This window comes from Lepidochelys kempii, chromosome 16 (assembly GCF_965140285.1).
Source record: "Lepidochelys kempii isolate rLepKem1 chromosome 16, rLepKem1.hap1, whole genome shotgun sequence".
Lineage (NCBI taxonomy): Eukaryota > Metazoa > Chordata > Testudines > Cheloniidae > Lepidochelys > Lepidochelys kempii.
This window is the reverse complement of record NC_136395.1, coordinates 25362403-25387075: the sequence shown is the minus strand read 5'-3', so window position 1 is coordinate 25387075 and position 24673 is coordinate 25362403. Positions and strand designations below refer to the sequence as shown.

The following is a 24673-nucleotide window of genomic DNA, read 5'->3' as shown; positions in this document are numbered from 1 at the left end:
GATCTTTCTGAGAAAGATGTCAGTGCTAACAGAAAGCACCCAACTCAGGCCAGGTTCACCGAGTGGAGTTTTCTGTGAAGTGTTTTGTAACACACACATTACTTTTAAACAGGTTTCAGAGTAACAGCCGTGTTAGTCTGTATTCACAAAAAGAAAAGGAGGACTTGTGGCACCTTAGAGACTAACCAATTTGTTAGTCCATCACTTTTAAAGCAGCAGGCGCACTCTATACTCAACATCCATCCCCACTGGAAAGGTCTCCATGGTATAACTCCTCCCACCAACATAAAGATCAGGTTCAGGATAAGAAGTAAGATGCAACTGAGCAGGCACTAAGAACCAGGGAATCAGAGTTCTGCTCCCAGCTCTGCCACTGATGTACTGTGTGATCCTAAACAAATCACTTAGTCATTCTATGCCTCAACTCAGAGGCCCATTCTACAAATGGGGGGATTGACACTTATCTTACCCCTGAAGGAATTCTGCACCAAAAAAAAGTAAAAATCTGTACACAACATTTTAAAATTCTGAAAAATTCTGCAAATTTTGTCAATAAATAAATGTCAAAGTTCCAGCATGGTAGTGGGGTGTATAGGCCACTGGCTGCACGGAGATGGGAGATCACCCAGCAGCTCCCCACACCTCCACCTGGAAACATGGACTCAGCGGAGTCTGACCCTGACACAGCACAAGGGCAAGTCCTGCCCCAGAAAACAGGTGCACCAGGTGTGGGCAGGATCCAGTGTGGAGGGGCTTAATGTGTGTGTGGGGGGGGAGGGAGGGGGAGAGGAGAGATCCAGGTGTGGGGTGAAAGGGTTGTGTGGGGGGCAACTTAGTGTGGGGGGTCCAGGTGTGATCTGGATGCACAGGGGCTCCTTGGGGGGTTTCTGGATGCAGGGGTAAAAGGACTCTGCAGGGGGTCCAGGTGAAGTTGGTTGGGGCTCGGCAGGGAGGTCTGGATGTGGGGGGAATGTGGCTTGGCAGGAGCGGTCTGGGTGTGGGGTGTTCACCAGAGTGTCTGGGTGCTGGAGGAGTGGGGCTCAGTGGCGTGGGGGTCCAGGTGCAGCTTGTTGGGGCTCAGTGGGGTGGGGGTCCAAATGCAGGGGGCTTATTGGGGTGGTCCAGATGCATGGGGGGTGGGGCTCATTAGGTGGGGGTTCGAATGCAGGGGGCTCACTGGGGGGTGGTCTCGGTGCAGTGGTGAAGGGTCTGGATGCAGAGGGCTCATCAGGGAGGGCCATGCTCGGTGGGGTGGATGTTTGGGTGGGGAGGGGGGTAGTTCTGGGTGTGGGGTGGTGAGGCATGGCAGTAGGGTCTGGATGCATGGGGGTTGGGCAGATAGGTAAGCAATGACCCCTTTCCCCGTGGTTGAGTGCGATGGGGGCAGGAAGTGTGTGTGTGTGGGGGGGAAGTAGGGGTGGAGTTTCCTGCAGCTGGGGGAGGTTTCTGGGGGTGGGTCTGGCCCGGGCTACTCCATGCAGGGGAAGTGCACTACTCCTCCCCAACACCCAGCCCAGCTGGGACTAGCAGCTGAGCCCAGCACAGGGTAGGAGCCCCCAGCAAGGGCATCCCCAGCCCCAGATGTGGGGGCTCAGCACAGTCCAGGCTCAGTGGGTTCCTGGATGCAAGGGGGTGAGGCTCGGTGGGGGTCCAGATGCATGGGGGTGGGTTTGACTGGGCCCCAGCTGGGGCATTCCTAGCACCACCCCCTCCCGCAGTAATTTACCTCTTTGCCAGCTGCTCCAGGCGCCTGAAACAATGCACCTGTGCTGCTGGGGAGGGGCACGTGACTGCTCTTGCAGCTTCCCTTTGCTTCCCTGTCAGAAAGTCATTTTTCTGCAGGGAAGCAAAGAAATCTATGGGGAGCAGAAATTCTGTGCCTGTGCAGTGGCACAGAATTCCCCCAGGAGTATTATCTACATAACAGGAATTTATGAAGCTTAAAATGTCCAAAGTGCATTGAGATCCTCAGCTGAAAGCATTATGGAAATCCAAAGTATTGTTCACATTACAGTAGCAGGTAATATGCCGTGTCCAGGGCTAAATAGATATTTCAAGAGATTTCACAAAGAGTCGTGAATCTGACAGAAAAATGATTGCACCTTCTGATCTGTGCTGAAATGCAATCAGCTTTATCAAGGGGAAAAATTCTCTGTGGAAACTCCCTATGGATTAGATTTGACAGACACAAGGCAAACAAAACACTAAAACTAACAGGGAAGGCAGGCCAAACACACACTGAATAGTCAGATGACCACAGGACCATTGGCTGCACCGGGTGACGGTACTAAGCACAGAGTCCAAGCGACAGTTTGTTGTTGGTAAAACTCTTCTTGGCATAATTATTTCTACATTCCCTCAATGTTATATTATGGTCAAAGCAGGCTGGTGGTGCCTTCTCCTGCTACAGCAAGAAATCCCTCATGACAGCTAACATCAGGTATTGAACAGTAACAGTATGTTATAGGATGGTATGGTAGGGGGAGCTGGAAACTAATTGCCCCAAAGAATGCTGTAGGTGCCATTTATTTAATCTGTACTTGTGCCAACAGTGAAATGTGGAAGGTACTCAGTGCAACACATCACTCTAGCTAATTCTTTAAAGAATTTTTAAAAAGATCATAAATGCACTGATTCATTAGGTTGATAATGTTTAAACAGTGAAGATCCTGGTAACATGCATCTCCTTACCCGTATTTTCTCAATTTCAGCTTTATTTGCTGTTTGTTGCTTCTCCAGTCGCTCGCTCAGCTGGGAGCAAATCTAACAAAGCAAAATTCTGTTACCATGCAGCAGGTTCCTTAATAAATATTAAAACCAAACTCCTGTGCTACAGCAGCATTGAAGTGGAGATTTTAAGGGCCCCAGAAGAGTCAGGAAATTCAGAGTCAAGGTTTCTAAAACAACCTGGACCCCGCTGCGGGCACACAGGCATTACAGCAGGGTTTTTCACTGCAATCACACAACATACATGCAGTAATGCGTGGAGTTACATATGTGCCTCTAAAGCTGTAGCCAAAGGTGCAGTTTAAGCAAGTAAGTTCATAGTTCAGCCTCTCTGGGGGGAGTCAAGACAAACTGAGAGGAAGCACAGTTCCTTCCATTGCCTTGAGAATCAAGTAAACAACCATGACAGTGGGTGTGGCTAGCCACACCTACCCCTTGAGGTTTGTTTGATGCAGCCTAAGGATATCTTGAGGCTAAATTCCTAGTAAATTGAGCTATGGATTGGATACCATGCACTGCAGGATTGTGAATCCAAACCTAACATTCTGAAACAGTATCATAAGGCTGAATCAAGCTAAAGGGCTTCTTTATCATCACCATCTGGTGGGAGAAGGGAAGATGGGGGAGAAAAATTTTGGAGTGAAGTGAACAGCCAAGCCTTCAGATTGCAAGACCATAGCCCGTTCAAATAACTTTATACCCTTCATAATGGATACAATGGGTAATTGGCACCTTATAAAGATTTAAGTCAGATCAATAGAACATCGTGATCTCAGCCAAAAAAGCATAAAAACCACCATAGCTAATCCACTTAAATACCTCAGAAGTCCCAGAAAATGCATGGCAAATATTGTACTTTATATGGGGATGTCTGGAAAATAAATCCTAAATCCCAGAGAATTCCCTGGCATGTGAGAGCAGTCTGTCCAATCTCTATCCAAGATGCACTTACCTGCTTATAGTCACCAATAATAGAGCTGTTCTTTTTAATCTCTGACTCTGCCTTGTCTAATTCCCTACGACACATTTCCTTCAGCTGCAGTAAAATAAAGAGAAAGGTTACCTATTTACAATACCTTAAAAAATAATCTGACAGCATCTGCAGAAGACAACCCACCTTCACTCCTCTAACCCATAACCCTTCAGAGATGACCAGCCTTTCTACCTCTGAGGAGCAATGGGCTAGTCCAGCCCCACTGCAATCTAGGGTGTAGCTATGAAGCTAGTTTGAGACACTGATGGGCAGGCCTATCAGGAAAATTGGGTTGGTTTGTGGCAGGATATGTACGAGGAATTCACTGGGGTAAATGGTGACAGTTTGAACCCTATGTTGCTTCTATCTGTAGTAACACTGTCTACATGCGTCCATGCTTCCAAGTTAGTTAAATATTAAATTACAGTAAGCAACAGCTTTCAAAGGGATCCTGAACTCTGTTTCTCCATGCTTTTTACACTGCACGAGAGGCACAAGGATAACTTGGAACGATAAGCCCTTCCTATACAGGTCTCGTTTTCTTAATTTCCATGCTCTACAGAAACGTGAAAGCAACAGAAACGCCCATAACCTGAGCAGACTCCTCTTCTAGTCGCCTTTTTTCTTCTTCTGCATCAATTAACTTCTGTTTGGTCATTAGCAATTCCTTATTCAGCGCATCCGCCTTTTCCTCTGCCTGAAACACACACCGTAGAGCAGAACATCAAGCACAGGATTTCCCATCACTAAAGAACTGCATGCGCCATTGTGCCTATGCTTCTTGGCATCCAGTGGCACACCAGACCCACGGGACTCTCCCAAGGCAGCAGCCTCATTCTACACTGTTCGTTTTGATTACAAGTACCATCAAAGGAGATAAAGGGACCATTTTTGATATCAGATCATCACAAGAACAAATTTATTATCTGTCATTTTTGGTGCTTCCTACAGCTTCGATATGAAAAAAGAGTTCCCCTGGAAACTGCATGCCTGCTGCACAATTATCCTTATTCCCATCAAGCAGACCTCAGTAGCACTCCCCACCCTGACCACTCTCACAGGAGACCCTGATCCCCACTTCTCAACCATCATTTAACAGAAGAAACACCGCAAAACCAAGACCTTATTACAACTTATTACAAAACTAAAACTTATTACAAAGACTCTGACTGTTCCTAGTATATTTTGAGAGTCTGTGTAAACTATGCAGGTGAAAATTAAAACAAAATTACCTTTGCTAAAATACATGAACAAAATACATTGGGAGACTTTTTATTTGCATCTATTCACTTGATAACCAACAAAACTCAGTAAACCACAACTGGTCTCCTAATGTGAGTGAACGGACAAGTCCTGTAGTCTTATTCTTATGAAGGTGGAAATAGCACCTGACAGATGCTTAATTGCATCAATATAAAGGCAAAAATTAATCATTTTTGGGGGGGGTGGGAGAGTGAGAAGGAGAAAGTCCTTAATGATTTAGCTTTCTGGGCCATATAACATGTCTTCTTTCATGTCCTATGTACTGCCAGGCACACTGCACATGCTTCAGAAATAGCTAATAGTGGTTAGTGTAGAAGACTGGGAGTCAGTGTGGTGTCTCTGTTCTGCATAGATAACCCTCCCTCCAAAAGCTCTTCTTTAATTTCACTGACCAGCCTCAGCAAAGTCAGCATCTGAATGATTGCTCCCAGGAAGAAATCCAATTAGAGAAATAATTACTCCCTTTTCACTTGGGCCTGGGACCAGAATAGTAAACTAAAGGACAATGGAAGACATAGAACAGATAACTATTTGAAAGAAGATCTATAATAAAATACTTTAACAATCCAAATCTCATGTTCACTTTGCAAATGTCCAAGCTGTGGTGGGAATACATTCATTAAGAAAGCCCCAGGAGAGCTTCACCATATCAAAATAGACATGACACCTGCCCACGAAGGCAGTTACTCCCCTCATTTCTTAAGCCACCCAGAAGAGTTTGTATTAAAAACAGCATTTAACACAAGCAAATGAGAACAGTCCAATGAAAATCCTCTCTACTAAGTACTCAATACTCAGGCAGAAAATCATAGAATATGAAAGTTGGAAGGGACCTCAGGAGGTCATCTAGTCCAACCCCCTGCTCAAAGCAGGACCAATCCCCAATTTTTGTCCCAGATCCCTAAATGGCCCCCTCAAGGATTGAACTCACAACCCTGGGTTTTTAGCAGGCCAATACTCAAACCACTGAGCTATCCCTTCCCCCAATGTGAACATTGAACAGAAGATTGAAATGATCTTCGAGTACAGTACTCCTTGCTCCCATGAAGAAGGTACTGAGTTCCCTTCTATCTGAGCCCAAGGGACCAGTGCGGTACTATGACAAACAACTCCACCATAGCTGTACATTAACTCATCTTTCTGATCAGGTAAGACAGAACACATTTCTTCACTTTCCTTCCGAGATCTACTATGATGATGAGTCTGACCTTGATAAATACATTTCGGGGATGTAAAAATACGAAGGATAAATTAAACTGGAAAAGACCAGAACTGACAACAGCCTTGAAAAGCTCCTTAGGTTGATTTAAAAAAATCACGTAAGATAAATCACTCAATACCATTATTGCAAAGGTATGCGTCTTTTCCAGCGTTGCTGTTTAAATACAATAACTCAGGCCTCAGATAGATTTACTGATATATATATATATATATATATATATATATATATATATATATATATATATATATATATATATATATATATGATCAATAACTCAAAAGGTTTAAAGACTTCAGAAAGCAACTGTCTCAATCTCTTTCAAAGAAAGGGAATCACAAAATGAATTTTAGTCCACTAAAGTTTTGATGATCCTTAAAAATAGGGGCACAATCCTAAGAGACTGACTTGTCGATATCCGTTGGCTCCTAATTGTTTTGAAGTTGAAGAAAACTGGACATCTGACTCCAACAAAAGAAGACTGAAGCTTAATTTCTGGGCTAGTATACAGGAAATGAAGGAAGCTGCTTAATTTCCACTCTTTGCTTTGATCTATCTAGGCTAAGAGATTGCAAATGTGCCTTTAAGGTATCAGAAAAGGTGTATTACACAATGTCTTTTAGTACTTTTCTTCCAGGTCAGCTGACTAGTTGAAATGGAACACGATCTCAGGGCCCAATTAGAAGAATTAATCCTGAGTTTAAAAAAATCCAGGGTCCTAGAGTTTAGGATCAAATCACGTAAGTCCCCTCAAGGGCAATTCTGTCAACTTCATTTAGCCATTTTTGGAGGATTGACAGATTATAACAAAATCCCATGGGCTACCTCAGAGGTTTGGCTTAATTCTGCTTTGTATAATCAAGTCAACATTACAGCACAGCTAAGTCTCATATGGGTTCAAGTGGTCACAAGGGAGTTACTAGTGAATATCAAATGCAACAAAAGATGATCCCTTCAGTGCATTTTATGTTGGGGCCCATCCTTTGAACACAACTGCTCAGCTGTCCTCATATTCCTCTGTTATGTCTTTGCTGAAATGGAAAAGGGGGTGTAACAAGGTTAACATGCTGGTATTTTGTGATGTTCCTGCCCAGAACAAAAAGGTAATGGAATTTATATATATATATATATTCATATTTATAGCAGGTTTTCATAACACTAGAAAATATTCATCCACTGGTATAAATTCTCACTGTGAAACAGTAAGAACTTCTAATATTTTTCCTGAAGAAACTTTTCCAGTAAAGAGTGGGAATCCTTACTTCACTTAGGTTGCTAAGTTGAAACACTTTAAAGTCGGTCAAATCCTGGCTTATACAATTTCCAAAAGCCAGCTTCCGCTGGGATTCACAAATGCATGTATCTTCATACAGAATGAGAATGGTATGACACAAGCACTTTCTCTCTTTCCCACATATTTCCAGGGGGATTGGTAATATCTACGTCACTTTAGAGGCAGCAGCAGAAATGCCAGGTCATTTTGCCCTACCATGTGTGCTGTCTAAGGCAGTGTTTCAGTCCTTGCTGTGTTTCTGGAAAAGTATATCCTTGCAAAACATCCCCAATGTGATTATCTAAATATGACATGAAGGGAAGAGACAGCAAAGAAAAATTCAAGTAACACAACTGGAATCGAAGCACCTGTGCAAAATGAACATGGAACAAGAAGACAACTGAGTTTTATAAGAATCTTTGAAGACGTTAATTTTTAGCATCAAGGGTGTTCTCTCACACACACGTAAATACTTGATCAGTACAAGAATGTACCCTCCAGTGGATTTGCCTTTAGAAAACTATTGATATGGGAAATGACCAAGGTGACTGCAAATACATTGGGGGGCGAGGGGAAGAGAAGAGTCATAATAAATTCAATCCATATTGGCAGACTTCAGCAAGCCAAAACACACAGGATGAAATTTTGAAAAGCACCTAAGAGACTTAAGGGTCTAAGTCCCATTGAAAGTCAAAGGGACTTAGGGGTTCTTAAGTGCTTTGCTGACAGTGAACGACTGCCAGAAAAGTCAGAATACAGAAGCCACCATAATTTCACGAAGGCTGAGAAAATGGGCTTTCTAGACTCCAGCTACTACTGTCTCTTATCCAACATAGTGGCAAAAACAATAAAGAGCGAGAAGCACCTGCATCCTGCAAGACCAAGATGGTTTTTACAGTCTATACATATAGCAATTGCTCAGCCATGTCTGTGGCAAACACAGACGCCATCTTGCACCAGTTACCCTACACAACATGAGGGGAAGAACAACACTGCCGATTTACACGCAAGGGGATATCTAGGAAGTCAGAATGCAACTTTCCAAGTAGGAATTTGGCTCCATGAAGGAGCCAATACCTCTTCTCTCCGTCAAATGACCGTAGGCTCTTTTCATGACCATGGGTGTCAGAGCCTCAGTTTTAGGTATCCTTCAGATGGGACCTTCAGCAGCATAGTGCAGCCTAGTGCCATGCTGGGATAATCATCTAGTACTGACTTGGAAAGAAGAATTACGCTTACATCAACACCACCACTTGTTGAATGTCCTTTAAAGGTCTCCAAATCAATAAATGGCCAAACCTGCCCCTGCTTAACTCGTGAGACCTGACAGGATCCTGGCCACGGTAGTAGGCTTTCCGTTATAAATGTATAAGCAATCCATAGGCCTGAAGGCAAAAGATAAATGGAAAAACATCCCAAGGTAAAGAAATAATGAGAAATTTATCAGTCTCATACGTAGAAAATGCAGGTTTACAAAGTAATTGTAAGAGCATGATCCATCTACGGACACCCGCAATGAGACATTAAGAATTAAATGAGAGAAGTAAATAGAAATGAAGTTTTGCATTACTGCACCCAAGAGCAGAGGGAAATGTTTTGCCTTACATTATCTAAATCCTTTCGCAGTGCAATCTTGCTGGTGACCAATTCGTGTGCAAGATCATCATTTTCTTGTTCAAGCCTCATATTTGCTTCTTGCAGTCGCCGGTTCTCTCGCTATTGGAAACAAAAAACCTGAGTTTAAAAAAAGCTCTCTCAAGGAGTTTGTGTACCAGAAACCATTTTGAGTGCCTCTCAGCTCACAAAAAGAAAAGGAGGACTTGTGGCACCTTAGAGACTAACAAATTTATTTGACCATAAGCTTCATGGCTGAAGTGAGCTGTAGCTCACGAAAGCTTATGCTCAAATAAATTTGTTAGTCTCCAAGGTGCCACAAGTCCTCCTTTTCTTTTTGCGGATACAGACTAACACGGCTGCTACTCTAAAACCTGTCATCTCAGCTCACACATTCACACTGTAAGACTAGCCTGGAAATTCATTTCTGGCTGCATGTATTTTAGTGACAACAAATAGCTAACCATATTATGAATATAAAATAGTTAAGCAAAAAATGACCTTTGAGAAGCAGCTATTTATTAGCAACTCTGCTTAGCCATTGCTGGGAAGCTAACTGAGATGTAGAAAAGCTTCAGGCAGCAGAGAGGTGGGGGTGAGAGTCCACTGCCAATATTCCCACACACATTCCCCTCCAAGGCTCGGGATAAACGTTGTGTGCTGTGAAAGGAGGGGTGAGGGGGGTGCTGCAGAGAACAGGGTGGGGGGGGGAGTATGTGGAGACTGCTCAGCTGTTTTCTCGCTTAAACAACACTGCTCTGTCACAACCATAATCGAGGAGGGAGGCTACAGCTCCTGGCAAACACATGGATAGAAACTTCACTTGAAATGTTTATACCCTGAAAAATAGACTCAGTATTTCACAGCATGCAACATGTGTCACAGGGGGAGGAGAGTGAAGACTTTATGGCAGTGAGCTGGCTTATACCCACCAGAATTGATTGATTGATTGATTGTTTAAATATCTGGCACTTGGTGCAATCAGCATATTACACAAATGGACTCTTCTGAGGCAGTTTTATGAACCCAAGTGCAAAAATATATATCTGCACTAACCTGCCCTTCAATTTAATGGAAACATTTTATGAAGGGGCTTGCCCCGGAACGTCCCTGCTGATCAACACAAATAGGCATTTCTTTCATGTTCATTTGGCAGAATTAACCTGTCCTATCAAAATCTCTGCATGCTGGCAAATAAAGAGAAAACTGAAAGAAACAGAATTTGGAGCAGGACTTTCCTGAGAGACCTCAAACTGACCTAGGTGTGCAGTGTGTTACCTCAAATCTTTCTATAGGATCCTCCTGTTGTGCTTGTTGCTCTCTCATGGTATGATATTCCTTTTCATATTTCTTCAACTTCTTCTGACCAATCTAAATTAAACAAAACATGTTAGTTCCTGGCCAGTTCCATTCTTCTCTCATGGAAAAGAATACACATTTATTTCACAAAGTGTCAGTGGTGCAAACCTCAGGCAACACCTGTCTGCTACAAAATATGATTAAAATGTTTCCCATCTATTCTGAGAGTGAAGTAATTAGAACTGGCCAAAGAATTTTGACTTATTCAATGTAATCAAATAAATATTCTCTCTCTTCCTGCCTTCTTTAGAGCACAGGTGTTTATTTGATGAGGTTGAGGTTTTAAGGCTGCCTCTTCAGCGGTAATTTTTAACATCATGCATACACATTTTCTTTGCTTTTTATGAAACTGCTAAAACAGGAATGGCCTGAGCAAGGTTCATCACACCGCTCTGCTAGCTCATACCTGACTTAAAAAATCTCCAATCCCAGGGCTGCCTGTGCATCTCAGTCAAGCCACAACAGACTACATCAGCACCAAAGGGAGAGAAGGACAGAGAAAAATGATGGTCTGGTAACAAGCAGGTAAGGCACCATTCTGGAACTCAGGAGATCTGAGTTCTCCCCCCAGCTCTGTCAGACATTCCCTCCCTTTGTGACCTTGAGCAAACGAGAATCACTGCCCCGGTATTCCCATCTGTAAAATGGAGGTCAGAATCCTCCTCTTCCTCACAGAGGTGTTGATAAATTCATTAATGCATACGTGCTGCTCAGACACTACAATTACATAAGACACAGAAAAATCTTTAAACAAAATCCACCCCACCAGAGCCTCTCCTTGTGTTGAGGCCCGGAGACATGCCAAGTACTGTAGTAGCTTAGCAATACAGCCTATGCTGAGACCACCAGGCTCACTTCACTTGTGGCCTAGCACTGATTTACAATGGGTCTCCAATGATCAAAGGCTGCTGGACCTTACTATTATCTCAGTAAGCTAGCTAAATGATAAACGGGGATGGCTAACTTTTTTTAAAAGTACTTGTTTGACAAGATTTTAATGTTTAATAAACAAATATTTTGCAAAAGAATAAGACAAACATATGAAAATCGGTTTATGGTTATTTCCTACTTTATCATTAACAGTCTTGCCCAAGATGAACGAACTGCAGAAAACTGAGAGCTAGGCTCCCTCTAGTGAGATTCCTATAGAAATGTTTTAACTAGATTTCGACTGAAATTTTTCAACTTCCTTAGCTGGCATCTCTGAATAGTACAATTACAGTTATTAGAGTTAATCAGGAAAAATAAAGAGTAAACAGCTTAATAAACACTTACAAGGGATCTTTAGGAACTAATTTCATTCTCAGGAAAGGGTTAAAATCTTAACAAGTAGTTTGTTTCACTGTATTAGGACTTATTGAAACATGTCCTGGCTTTTATATGCTGAATCTCACATTAGTGAGAATGTTAAACACTGAGGAGGGAGGCAGCCAGCAACACGAAAAGGAAGGAAATAAGCACACCCCCCAATGTATTCAACTCACCACACTTCTGAGTGTATCAGAACCAATCTTCGCTCTAGATATGAGTTACTGGGTGATCACAAGGATCTTTTTGTGATGATCACCAATATATCTCATAACAGCCCCAGTGGGAACAGCGCGAGGGGAATGGCAACAGAAATCTTGGAATTTGCATTGTGAGACACAGAGGAGGCAGGAATCCCAAATTCTAGTTTTTCTGGGGCAGGGAAGGTCGCAGTGGCTCTTTTTACATTTCACTGTAACAATGAAGCGTGACCTTAAGAATCTAGCATTATTTCACGCTCATCATTCGCTGACCTCCTTTTCAGCAGAATGCTGTTGTAATCACAATGCCTCAGCCAGGCTACATCCTATAAATGATTCAGCTTGACATCAGGGCCTTTTCTGTTCAAAAGCATTTTCAGGTAAAAAGCAAGAGATTTTTTTTGACTTATATTTTATAATGGGCTTATATTTTGGGCTTATATTTTAAGTCAAACCAATTACATGCAGCATTCCAATTAAAAAAAGGAAAGAAAAGTGTGTGTGTGGGTGAGAGCTGCAAGCATTGGGCTTTTGCTCAGAGCCCAGTGTTGCAACCTGCATTCTCTCCAGCAGCCTTCCATATTCTGTTAACTCTTTCAATGCAGATGGCATCTGGGAAGACTATACAATACATTATCTGTGCTGTGCCATTAGTTCATGGTGCACTGGAAACAACAGGAGCCTAGGCAGCAGTGGGAAGGGGAAAATGAACGAAGTTCTTGCTGTGAAAAGTGAAAGGTAAAATGTGCGAATGCACTCTTGGCAATGCAAGTGGTGCACACGATATTAGCCAGACGCATATTTAATATCAATGCTGTCTGTAATCAGCAAGACTGGGTCATCTTCATCCTGCTTATTCCCTTTTCTTACACAGGTTTTGGATCAGAACTGAGTACAAACCCGTTAACTGCCATTTTGAGGTCTATGTAGAGAGCCTGCAGTGGAGTGGGCAAATGTGGAGCAAAGAGCTTTGGAAAACCCAGATGCCCAGGAATGTTTACATACTATGCTTAGACTCTAGCAGCATACTGAGCTCCTTTAGCCATGTTGTAAGTATAAAGAAGTTTTGTGCCAACACCAATGGTTTTGCCCAAGAACTTGGCATATATAGTTAAATTATATATATAAAATATATATCTAAAACTGTCATAAGAAGTTAGAAAGTTTCCTTTAAAAACATAAGACAGCTCTATTTCAGAAACAAATGATCACAGCTATAAAGGGGACACTACAGAAGGGGTGTTTTGGGAATCTAGTTTAAACGTTTCTTTTAAAGTGGTGGTTTAAAGGTTTAGTTGCAATATTTACAGTTTGATTCGATTAAAGAGAAGATGTTGACTTTCACTGTGAATTAATGCAGGGTTCATTACCATTAACTGCCAGGATATCCTTATTCCCAGCGTCAAAGGCTACATCCATTTTACATAATTACATTAAGTAATAGGGTCTGGTAGACAATTTCTATCTGAGACATTTTTGTTCACCTCAAGCAATAGAACTGTATGAAATATCTCCCAGAGAAGTACTTTGTCATACAGCTATTATTAAATAGGAATTATTAATTAATACAAAGGATACATTAATAGTAAGGCAATTACATTTGCGGACCAGAGCCTCCTTTGTAATGACAGAGTTGGAATCAATTTGCAGCACGTATTTGATCCCCTGGCAAACCTTGATGATGCTACAGTTAACTAAATCGGAGTGTGATGGACCTCAACTTGGTTCTGTGGCAGACACCAATTCTAAGTTCTGGGTTTCAGAATTTGGTATCTTTGCTATTTCTAATTAGAGAGTCGTTTTGATCAGAAGGACCTTCTCTAATGAGTCACATAGTTCCCTTTTTGCATTGTGGCAGTACAAATTTCATTACTCACAAAGCATCCCTGATAACTGGTGTCTACGCAGGTTTGAATTAAATTTTGGCTGAATGCTTTTTAAAACTAATTTTCTTCCAACTCTTTTCTGGAATTTTAAAGCCAAAAAAAAAAAAAAAAAAAGTGAAATTCTCAAGGTTTTAGCTGTGCCTTTTACACTAAGGTAAACTGGTTTTGTCTTAAATTACTGAGTAAAAAAAAAGGCAGAGGTTGTTTATTAAATTGTGCCACTTAGTTGAAACTTAGCAATGTTAAATTATTTTAAATGCAAAAGTTTGATGAGGAGTTAGCCTCCAGTACAGTCAGAAAGTACAAGCCTAGGTCAGCATTGTGGGTTTTTAATAATGATGCAAGCTCCTTGTCACTTGAAGAGAAAGCAGGGCTTCAGTTCTCTGTCAACGTAAGTAATCAGTTTTAAAAAAGCTACTAAATAGTGTTTATGTTAATCCTCCTGGCTCTTAAACACACAAAACTTTTCACTTGGGCTGGCTGTCGTACAGGCCCTGAGGGCTTCATAATCTTCTATCAGGGAGCTCAATATTGGGTGGCTATTACATACCATTCAGACTTCAAGGTCTAGGCTCATGTGGCTAGAATTGATGGTGTTGCATAGAACCTCCTTGGTTATGATTGATACAGTATTTGGGTGTTCCATCTCAATGAGACAAGGTGGGTGAGAGAATCTCTCTCACCAACAGAAGTTGGTCCAATAAAAGATTATTACCTTGCTCACCTTGTCTCTCTAATATCCTGGGACCAACATGGCTTCAACTGCATTCCATCTTCATGTTATTGTAATCCCTACAACTCTTTGCATAGTTCAGCTCAGCCTACTTAATGTTAAATAACTTCCCATTCGTGCTTTCACAACTGACCATAAGTGCAAGCATCAAGTCTGGCCACCCTCAGTATTTCCCAAACTTTTGATAACATTGACTGTATGTCAAGTACAATCTTATTAGCTTATGCAGCAACTCTGGGGAGAAGTCAAACAATAACTACACTCGTGATAAGAGAAACCTTAGGTTAGATGGTTACTCCACAGAGAACAGCACTCTTTTTAAACTATAAGGCACTTATGAAAGATTCAGAAGTATCTGCACACAAAACACGTGTGGTACATGCCAGAGCACTGGTTTTAAACAGCATGTCTTATACACTCAGTTAGTCTACAAATGAAGAGCCAAAAGGAAGAGTGATACTGTGAACCTCCCACTTGGGCTGCTCAGAGAAAAACAAAGCTTTCTACATTATTTAAGAGTTTCAAACTAGCTGCAATGCAGGTGCAGCAGTTTCTGCAGACAGCGCCACACACAGTTTTGCCAGCACTTAGGTTAATTTCACTATAGAGGAGACCTTTTTAAACTCAATGCTTATAGTGTAAAACTTCCCTCCCATTAACCTGCTACAGCCCACTGTAGAATCTCAGGTTTAAAATAGTTTCAAGCACTCAACTTGCGGAGGATTTTTAACAGAAGCTAAAAGAAGTTAACATTAGGAACATAAAAGCTTCAGGATCACTTGGCCAATCTTGATTAATTTGGGAAATTTTAAATGCAGGGTCATCTTCCATTTACCTCCGAAGTAGATATACAGACAGAATTTATAGTACCTATCAATGCATTTTTAATGAGCTCCTTGCTGTAGTATACAATTAAATATAGCTCTGTTCCATCCCAAAGGACCATATTTTCTGCTTCTGCACTGTTTGCTTTGTTTCAAGTGCGTTATTCCCAGTTGTCTCCAGGAGAGATGCTGCTGGCCATTTAGCAGAAATCACTGGAGAAAGACTTGAGCAAATAAATTTTCTGCATATGCAATATGTGTAGTTTTACGCAGATTTTAAACTTTATTGGCGTGGTTTTAGTCACTTAACTCTATTTGTTTCATTGCAAAGCATCTAGAATATTTGCATTTAGGGGTAGATAAATCAAAGTTATATGTGAACCCTCCTCCCACCCCCATATATACGGGATAGACAAATGCTGAGAACAACTTGCTGGCCTCACATGTTTACCTTCATATTGCAAGCTAACTCCATCAGCTTTTTTGCATTTTCCTCTGACCGATATCTCTTGGGCAGCTGTACACGGAAGAACTTTAAAGCCCCCTCAAAGTCTGTCAATAACAGGTCATCCTTGGTAGTCTAGAAACATACAGAAAGGAAACAATATTTGCAAAACGTATTTTGAAAAATAGCTTCAATAACATGCTAATAAAATGAAACAGCTATTTTGTTAAGATCAAGAGAAAGTATCTTTTAATCTTCTTAAAATAGCAATAGGTGTTTCCACTTGCACAATAGGACATTTTCCACATGGCACAGCCGCAAAGGCAGTGCATGCCAAACAGCAACAAGAACAATACAGGAAGATTTCTGATTATAGTATTTTTGTAACACAGCCAGTTCATGGTGATGTATTAAATGAAAAAATGTTAAAGTTGGATACTCACTTTTAATAATCCCAGTGCAACATTAAAAATAACACTTATTCCCTAAAGAGAGAAAGGAAAGAAAAACACGAATAAGTCAACATTTTCAATATTTACAAGCCAGGCTATTACTTTATTCCAACACCTTAAATTTACATATTTTTACTTGCTTGTATTAAAATGGGAATGTAGCATAAAAATGTAAGCAGTAGCTTCATCAGATCAAAGCCCTTGAGACTAAACTCACAAGCAATAAGGCAAAAATCCCCTGTGCATGGCACTTTGCAGATAGCAAAAGGATCTGCCTCAAACACACACTCCAGCCTCTCCTCGCTCAGCTTCCCTTTGCCTGATGGAGAAAAGAATTTTTCCAAACTTCCTTTGTCTTTATGTTTAGTCTAATAATAAAAGATCCTTTTAGGAAAACTACATAGTCCAGTAGATTGTGGGGAGCTCAGGGCAGGGCTCCAAATGCAATTCATGCATTTAGCAACATAAAATAGTAACCAACAAAGCTACAGGTCCCAGCAAAAGCTGCTGTAAATTAATAGCCAGTAAGAAGGTATCTTCGTATAATGTGGAGTTGTGTCACCTTAGTACATTGAGTTCTGCAGGTGGCAGAGCCACTGGCTAAAGGGGCCCTAAACCACACAAGAAACATGTCTTTCACTTGTCTAAAACTCAGTCAGGAAAACATTCCTCCTGTTACACCCACCCTTTCACCTCAAAGGATGAGGGGAGAAGGGAGGACAGGCAGACACTACTATGTGGTACCTGGCGTATAGCTGGAGTTCTGTGATCTCTGAGGGATGGAAGGACTCCCTATGACCCAGGAACCTCTTTGTGCCAACTGGCAGAGGGCACAGAGTTTTACAGGGATCCCTTGAGTCAAGTATATGCACAAGTTAACCAAAGGGCGGCATGTAAGGTCTCTACCAAGAGCCAGTAGCCCACTGGTCATGCTAAGCACTGCAAAATGTAAGTATATAAGAACGGCTATACTGGGTCAGACCAATGGTCCATCTAGCCCAGAATCCTGTTTTCCAACAGTCACCAATGCCAGATGCTTCAGAGAGAATGGACAGAACAGGGCAGTCAGCAAGTGATCCATCCCCTATTGTCCACTCCCAGCTTCTGGCAGCTAGGAACATCCAGAGCATGGAGTTGCATCCCTGACATCTTGGCTAATAGTTATTGATGGACCTATCCTCCAGGAACTTACCTAATTCTTTTTTGAACCCCGTTATAGTTTTGCCCTTTACAACATCCCCTAGCAACAAGTTTTGTAGGTTGACTGTGCGTTGTGTGAAGAAGTTTGTTTTAAATCTGCTGCCTATTCATTTCATTAACTCACCCTTGGTTTTTATAGTCCTCTATCAGACACTAATACTGTGTAATCAGTACACAGTATTAGTCATCTCTTTTCCAGCGGAAAAGTCCCAGTCTTTTTAATCTCTCAGTATATGGAAGCCATTCCACACCCTTAATCATTTTTGTTGCCCTTCTCTGTACCGTTTCCAATTCTGATATATCTGTTTTTGAGATGGGTTGACCAGAACTGCATGCAGTATTCAAGGAGTGGGTGTACCATGGATTTATCGCGTTTATTTTCTGTCTTATCTCTTTCTTAATGGTTCCTAAAATTGTTTGCTTTTTTGATTGCTACTTTACATTGAGAGGATGTTTTCAGAGAACTATCCACAATGACTCCAAGATCTCTTTCTTGAGTGGTAACAGCTATTTTAGACCTCATCACTTTGCACGTATAGTTGGGATTATGTTTTACTTTGTTAAATAAACTCTTGCTTGTTTTCATTATTAACACGTCTAAGTGCCGTGTGTTAAACCAAGCAGTGATCTGACGTGAAGCTGGTAAACTAGAGCCCACTGCTTCTTTGGGAACAGCGAATCTGTGAATGCTGTGTGCCCAGTGGAGCAGGGGCTAGACACTCCAGGGAGTTGCTCGGAGGGCTCATGGGTTGGAGTTCACCTATTGCTACCTTGCAGAGGGACAGCGGAGCCTGCGTATGCTGAGAGGGGAGTGCTTGTGTTGTCTGTGGCCAGTGGAATCAGGGAGCTGACCCCTAGCAGGCACAGACAAGGCTTCCTCACAAGGGCAGGTGATAGTGAGGAGCCTCACAACCCCAGGTACCATGGGGAAGCATAAGACTCCCCCCCTCTGTATTTTGTAGTGTCCTCAGTCTAGGGACACATCTTTAGTGCAGTTTGTTTCCATCAGGATGGTTTGGGAGCCAGTTCTCTTTAAAGAGTAAGCATCTCTCCACCTCAGTCTGGTACACATTTATATTCTCCCATTTGCTTACGTTTTAGAAAAGTAGTTTTTCTGCTGTACAGCTTCCTCTGGCAAAATACTTGTTACGCTGTATTTGATTGTACTGTGTCCCCCTGTTCCAGCACACACACACACACTCTACAATGGCTGTTCTGCTGTTGTCAGCTCTGCTCTAAAGTCTCTGAGGGGGAGTTTAGACAGAAACATCCAACATTTTACAATAATTTTATGTTAATGAGAGTCGCTATATTGACAGTCCAACGAGCTTTCCCTACACACCACTCAGGCAACATGACTGTAGCCTCACTTGGAGGGATCACCTCTATGGCCTATGCAATCTCGGGCCTCTTGGGTGATAGTACCATCACTGAGTGCTATCAGTGCCATCTGCTGTCGTGAGACCTCCGACACACTTGATACTGGACTTACAGATGGCAATCATTTTTGGTCACTACGGTCAGGGCCTAGTTGTTTCAGAAGCTCTGGAATTTGCAGCAGAATCCACTTCTAGCCAAAGAATCGTGCTCTAGATTCTAAGCTTTTATGTAAGAAGAATTAAATCTCTAGCTCATTCAATGGCAAAGACAACCTTCAAACTTTCAAATACCAAATGTAAGTTGACACAATGTTGCCTTCCTGAGTCTGCAGATAACACTCCATGTCTATTGTTTGAGGCTAACTCCAATACATAAAGACGACGGCTTAAAGAGCAACATAGTCAAGTAGTTCACTGGTGATCATTTTAGCATAAACAGCCAGAAAGAGTGCTTATAGCCCACAACCCCAAGCCACCTTCCCAGCCCTCCTTGGGTGCCAGAAGCCATAGCTGCTCTCTACTCAGGTGCCAAAACTCCAGCTTTCCCCAGGCAACGTCTACAAGGCACACTGTCAGGACAAAAACCTGCGGCCTCCTGGAAAATTAAAATGTGGGGCTAATGTATTGAATTCAATAGTTTATTTAAAATTTAGAGGAGGGTGGTGGTGTGACACCAGAGTGCCCAAGAAACCAGGAGACCTTGCTGTGGAATTCAAGTTCAGCTTGAAACCCTGCCTCGAGTACAGGACTGTCTTGATTTTATTTTTAAGAATGTATTGGGCTGCCTGCCACAGCACATGGGTGCTCTCCGATCAGTACTGCGTGCTGTAGCAAATTTTACAGTCTGCTACAACCCGAGTATCAAATGATCAAGATAAAAAGTGTTCAGTATGTATCATCAGCTCTTCTGATCGGCTGTCAGTCCCACCAGATTTTATTATAGTTGGTTGATTGGATACTTTCCCTTCTTGTGCCCTCTCTCAAACAGAAATCTATCACCACTCTATGCAGTACACACAGCAATACACCGACATGCTTTTTAGCTCCAGAAGCAATGCTCAGGTTGGAGGAGACATTTTTTTTTGGTCTTCAATGGGAGGTGTTCCTGGGGGGTTCCTATGCTAGCTGGGACTTGCCCTTATTGTTCAAAGAAAAAACCCTTGACACATCTCTACACTAGAAACCTCAGAATGGCAAAACTCAGCATTATTCTGATGCATTTTAATTTTTATTTCCCACCTGGTCAATTCAAGGCTGTTTAACATCTCAATAGAGTAACCTCCCAAAAGCATCAGATTCAAATATAGCAACATAATAGTTCCTTTGGCCAATGTAATATGTTTATTTTCTACCTAAACAGGAATTACCCACTCTGCTGATCTGTTTGTAAAACATCTTATTTATATGTGTAGAACCCTCCCCACCCCCGCTAACATCCTTTAATAAACCCCAAAGACAAGCTGCCATTCTTCCCACTAAAAAAAAACCAAACAAAAAACAAAAAAAAACCTATGAACTTTTAAGGTCAGACACTACAGATGAGGTGGTGTTATGGATAGTTAATATTTCCTCAATGTCAATACCCCCTTTGCCATAATGAATAGTATACAAAGAAATACAAAGTTGAATCCTTCCCCTTTTGTTAAGAAGGCTCATTTAGCCACTTTATCCTAAGGGGCAAGGGACTTTTTTCTTAGACCCTTTTCTGATATTGGAAAAATTTTATAATTCCTCTGGTGAGAAAGGAGGGCAAAGATGTGATGACTGAGAAAATCAGCCCCCATACACTCCCCCCCACCCCAAATGGCTACAGCATAAAAAAAGATTACAGATACTGAAGACTGGAAAAGGAAAATATCAGTTATGCACGGGGCTATGCAATATTCTGGCCAACAGTTTAAGCATGTATGCAAGATATCAATTTGTCCTTCCACCTCATTATTCAATGCCACATCTTTTATGGATCCTCTCTTATTCTAGGTTATATAAAAGGGGGAACCTACTCGCAAGCTCAATACTAGAGGATCTGGCAGCTCCACCTCCTATATGCTAGACTTTTATTGACATTACCGGTTAAGGGCTTAGTTTTCTCTCCATCTCTTATGTCTTTGAGTTTTGACTTTAACAGCAAAAAATTAAGACTGAACTTGCTTCTATCACTTCTATTAGCAGTAGAGCTAGCACTGTGGTACAGTGGTGCTCTGGATTTAACATCTGATTAACTCTCTCACTTCCAAAAACCTGGGAAATTTTTGCTATGGAGAAAAAATGACTAGCTCTTGAAGGCAGCCCTATGCCAATTATTTGGCTACTCATTAATTGAACTGAAAAAGGTTTATTAAAATAGCTGATTAATTATTTAAGTGTCCCTTATATTCAACAGTAGAATCTACTTCCGCTTTACAGGATATCTTCGCTCCCTATGCAGAGATCACTTTTCTGCTGTCTGTTGCTTTTTTTATACTAGTAACTAGGCAAAGCATGCAGCAGGTTCCAAAGAAGCATAGCTACATAGGCAAAACACTGACCAGGAGATTTATGAATGCAGCAATCTTTAAACGAAAGAAATAGAGCAGAATTTTACTATTTCACACTAATGACTAGGCGATCCATTGAGAAATCATGCATTTTAGTAGTTATCAAATAAGCAAACAAATGATTAAAAAACCCCAAGGGCACTGCATTGCAAAATGTGCTCTGTTCATTCATGTTTACAAAGGTAGTTTAGATTTAATTTAAATTACTTCCTAACTTACTGCTAAGTATACTGTTATAAAAAACAACTAAGTCTTCTTAATACAAGATTTCACTACAAAGAATTTTGCTATTAAATATATGCGGAGAAATTGAATGAGACCTCAGTTTCTTTGGAGGGAGAGTTATCGGGCCTATGAGATTACCAAAGTGAAAATTAGCGTAGTCGGGCTGTAAATGCAGAGTACTTCAGTACTCTAGGGATGCTCTAATATTGTCTATCATTACATGGTTCTTAGACATAAAAGTGGCAACAAAAACAAAAAAGTTACTTGGTTAAATCTAAAAAACTAGATACATAAAATTATTTCCTCCATAATATTGTATTCTTTTTATATAGGATTTACAACTGTTAAGAGATTACATGCACAAAATTAACCTCTTTAGCCTGTAACTAATAAACAGAATGACGAAAGACAAATTATGATGCTCTAAGAAATAGGAGACTTCAATCTAAAACCAAAAAATGCCATCAACTTTAGTTCTTGGATGTAACATCTGAAAAATGCTGAAAAAACACTTCCATTGCTGCATAACCGCTTTTATGTAAGAGTTTACATTTTTATATGGGAAATTGTACGTCAAGCCTCAGTTGTCCAGCACTCAAAAAACAGACATGAACAAAGAATGCAACCAAGCTAGACTTGATAGGAAGAGTCCATCAGGAGTTGCTGCAGATACAAAGTTATATAATTATATGTGTAATACATACCTCACATAACAGTAAGTCAATAATATGGAAGACCATGTAGAGGGGGAATTTCGCAGTGAACAGGGTTAGAAACCACTGGGAGGCATACATGTGGGCTTCAAGGCTGATGTCCAGAAAGTGATTGTAGAGGTCAGGAATGCACTCCTTAAAAAAAGGATGTTCATTAGTTTTGGCTTAAAAGCAGCTGTTTATATCCTGCTTATAATTCTCAAATCTACATGAGAACAGTACAGTAGAAGAAATATTTAATGTTATCCTATGGCATTTTACAAGTAGCAACTGGAATAATTATACTAAAGGAAGTTCTTTCTCTAGAACAATGTTGGTGCATAGCTGTCCTCTATCTCAATCAAGGGTACAATAAGATTGTGCAAAAACTATTCACTTGTGATCAAATGCTGCTCTCAAGCAACTAAATCTTGGGTTTTGCAATCCCTGACCTGTTCACCTCAAAGCAACCTGGATGCTTACCTGCATGAGGCGCTCCAACTGATAAAACTTGCAGTGCAAATCTTCAAAGTTTTGTTTGAAAAGTTCCCTGAGTCCATAGTCAAACATGATTTTGACCAGAACACTAAACGCCTGCTCTTCAGGCATCTGTCAAAGAGAACAAATCTTGTTGACATTTTTATATTATTCTATTTCCTTCTTTCATCTTGCTCTTAGCATCAAGATACCAACCGTTTTTCATAACAGATAAGGATAATTGCACACATCATAACAACTGGATGATGTGTGACAAATTCCCTCTTAGTTCCCCAATTTAGAAACACACCATTCAACCTTAAAGATCCCTAAGGGTTCTATTTCATGCAGTTGCTGCCCCAGATCTGGGCAATAACTTCAGAATCAAATTATACTCCTACAGACTGTGAGCCCAACCTGTCCAGGTCCTCAGTGTAGTCAGCTAACACAGTTCAGATATGACCAATGCTTTTACAGTATTACTACAAGATGCTAACTGCACAGTAGCGTTTTTTATTCTACATTTGATGGTCTTTTATTCAAACTGATTAAAAAGGGAGTCAGTTATTACTACCCAAAGTTCAGATTTGGCAGCTCTCTACACTGTTTTGGGACACTTCGCTCTCCCCTTTCTGCCAGCAGTTGGAGACAGAAACATCATTACTTGTCAGTATTTATACATCTTTCCTTGGCACCATAAAGCAGTTCTGTTCTTTCCACAGCAGTAAAGACTGACTCTTCAGTTCAATTACTTGTTCCTGCAAAGGTCAAAATATCTAACTCAAGTGCTCTATTATTCATCCACAGATGCAGTCAGTGAACTCTGAAAACTTTGCAGAGATGTTCCCATACTGGCAGTGAGGGACTTGCAGAAACTACATTTCACTTTATTGCTCAAGGACTGCAGGGTATATGCAGCAGTACCTTCTCCAATAAGACAAGGTAACATGAATTCCATCACAGCCCCTAACAGTCACACTCCAAAGACTGCCTTTCAGGAGGTTCAAAAAATGAGAAAGAAACAAAAACTGAGATTTTTAAGTTGCAGCCTTCAGTTTAACAGAGCTCATTCTCAGAAGCAACAACTGATATTAAAGAATGAGCTCTAAGAAAATGTATGAATGATCTTTTCTTGTCTCTATGAGTCTCCTTAATCCAATGGGTGCCAAAAAGGTAGGCAGATAGCATTTTGGCATCTTAAAGAAAGCATATCTATTGGTGAGCAGAGTTTGGTCCCCTTACTAGCAGAAAGAATAAACCTTTATTACCGATTGGGTTCAGAACAGTACTGAAGAATTAATTTCGCCATCAGTTAAGAGTTTTATTATACAGGTTACAGAGAATCAAAGCATTACAGTTAGATACTATCAGTCCATTTGACTTCTGTTTATAAAGACTGTAGTTTATAATATATTTCTGTCTCCTCACAGAATTATGGAAAAATATTGCTCTGAAAACCATACATACAGTCAGTTGGAAAGTGACGCACAAAAATCTTTATATTTAGTTCTGCATGGTAGCAGCAATCACTCAAAACTGGCTGGAGGAGTAGGGGAAGATCATCACAAAATCCTACGGGGCTTAGGAACTGCAGTTTCAAATCATAGAATATCAGGGTTGGAAGGGACCTCAGGAGGTCATCTAGTCCAACTCCCTGCTCAAAGCAGGACCAATCCCCAATTTTTGCCCTAGATCCCTAAATGGCCCCCTCAAGGATTGAACTCACAACCCTGGGTTTAGCAGGCCAATGCTCAAACCACTGAGCTATCCCTCCCCCGAAATATGTCGAAATAAGTCTGAAATATGGACTTATGACAAAAAGCAGATGACATTCTTCCAAAAAAAAAATAGATTTAAAAATAGCATGTAGCTGCAGACATTTTTATA

The 24673-nt window shown here is 41.1% G+C and overlaps 1 protein-coding gene across 9 annotated transcripts in view; it reads right to left on the bottom strand.

Moving 5' to 3' along the window:
* RABGAP1 (RAB GTPase activating protein 1) overlaps positions 1-24673 on the bottom strand; it is a 130572-nt gene that overhangs the window by 4281 nt on the left and 101618 nt on the right. For 8 of the 9 annotated variants that reach the window (XM_073314400.1, XM_073314399.1, XM_073314402.1 and 5 more), the window contains 9 exons: positions 22793-22918; positions 22322-22465; positions 16268-16309; positions 15831-15959; positions 10348-10440; positions 9061-9171; positions 4293-4397; positions 3680-3763; positions 2692-2763 (listed from right to left, as the gene is read on the bottom strand). In XM_073314400.1, coding sequence (XP_073170501.1) covers positions 2692-2763; positions 3680-3763; positions 4293-4397; positions 9061-9171; positions 10348-10440; positions 15831-15959; positions 16268-16309; positions 22322-22465; positions 22793-22918 — 906 coding nt within the window. The remainder of the gene's footprint in view (positions 1-2691; positions 2764-3679; positions 3764-4292; positions 4398-9060; positions 9172-10347; positions 10441-15830; positions 15960-16267; positions 16310-22321; positions 22466-22792; positions 22919-24673) is intronic. The other variant, XM_073314403.1, reaches the window with a different exon arrangement.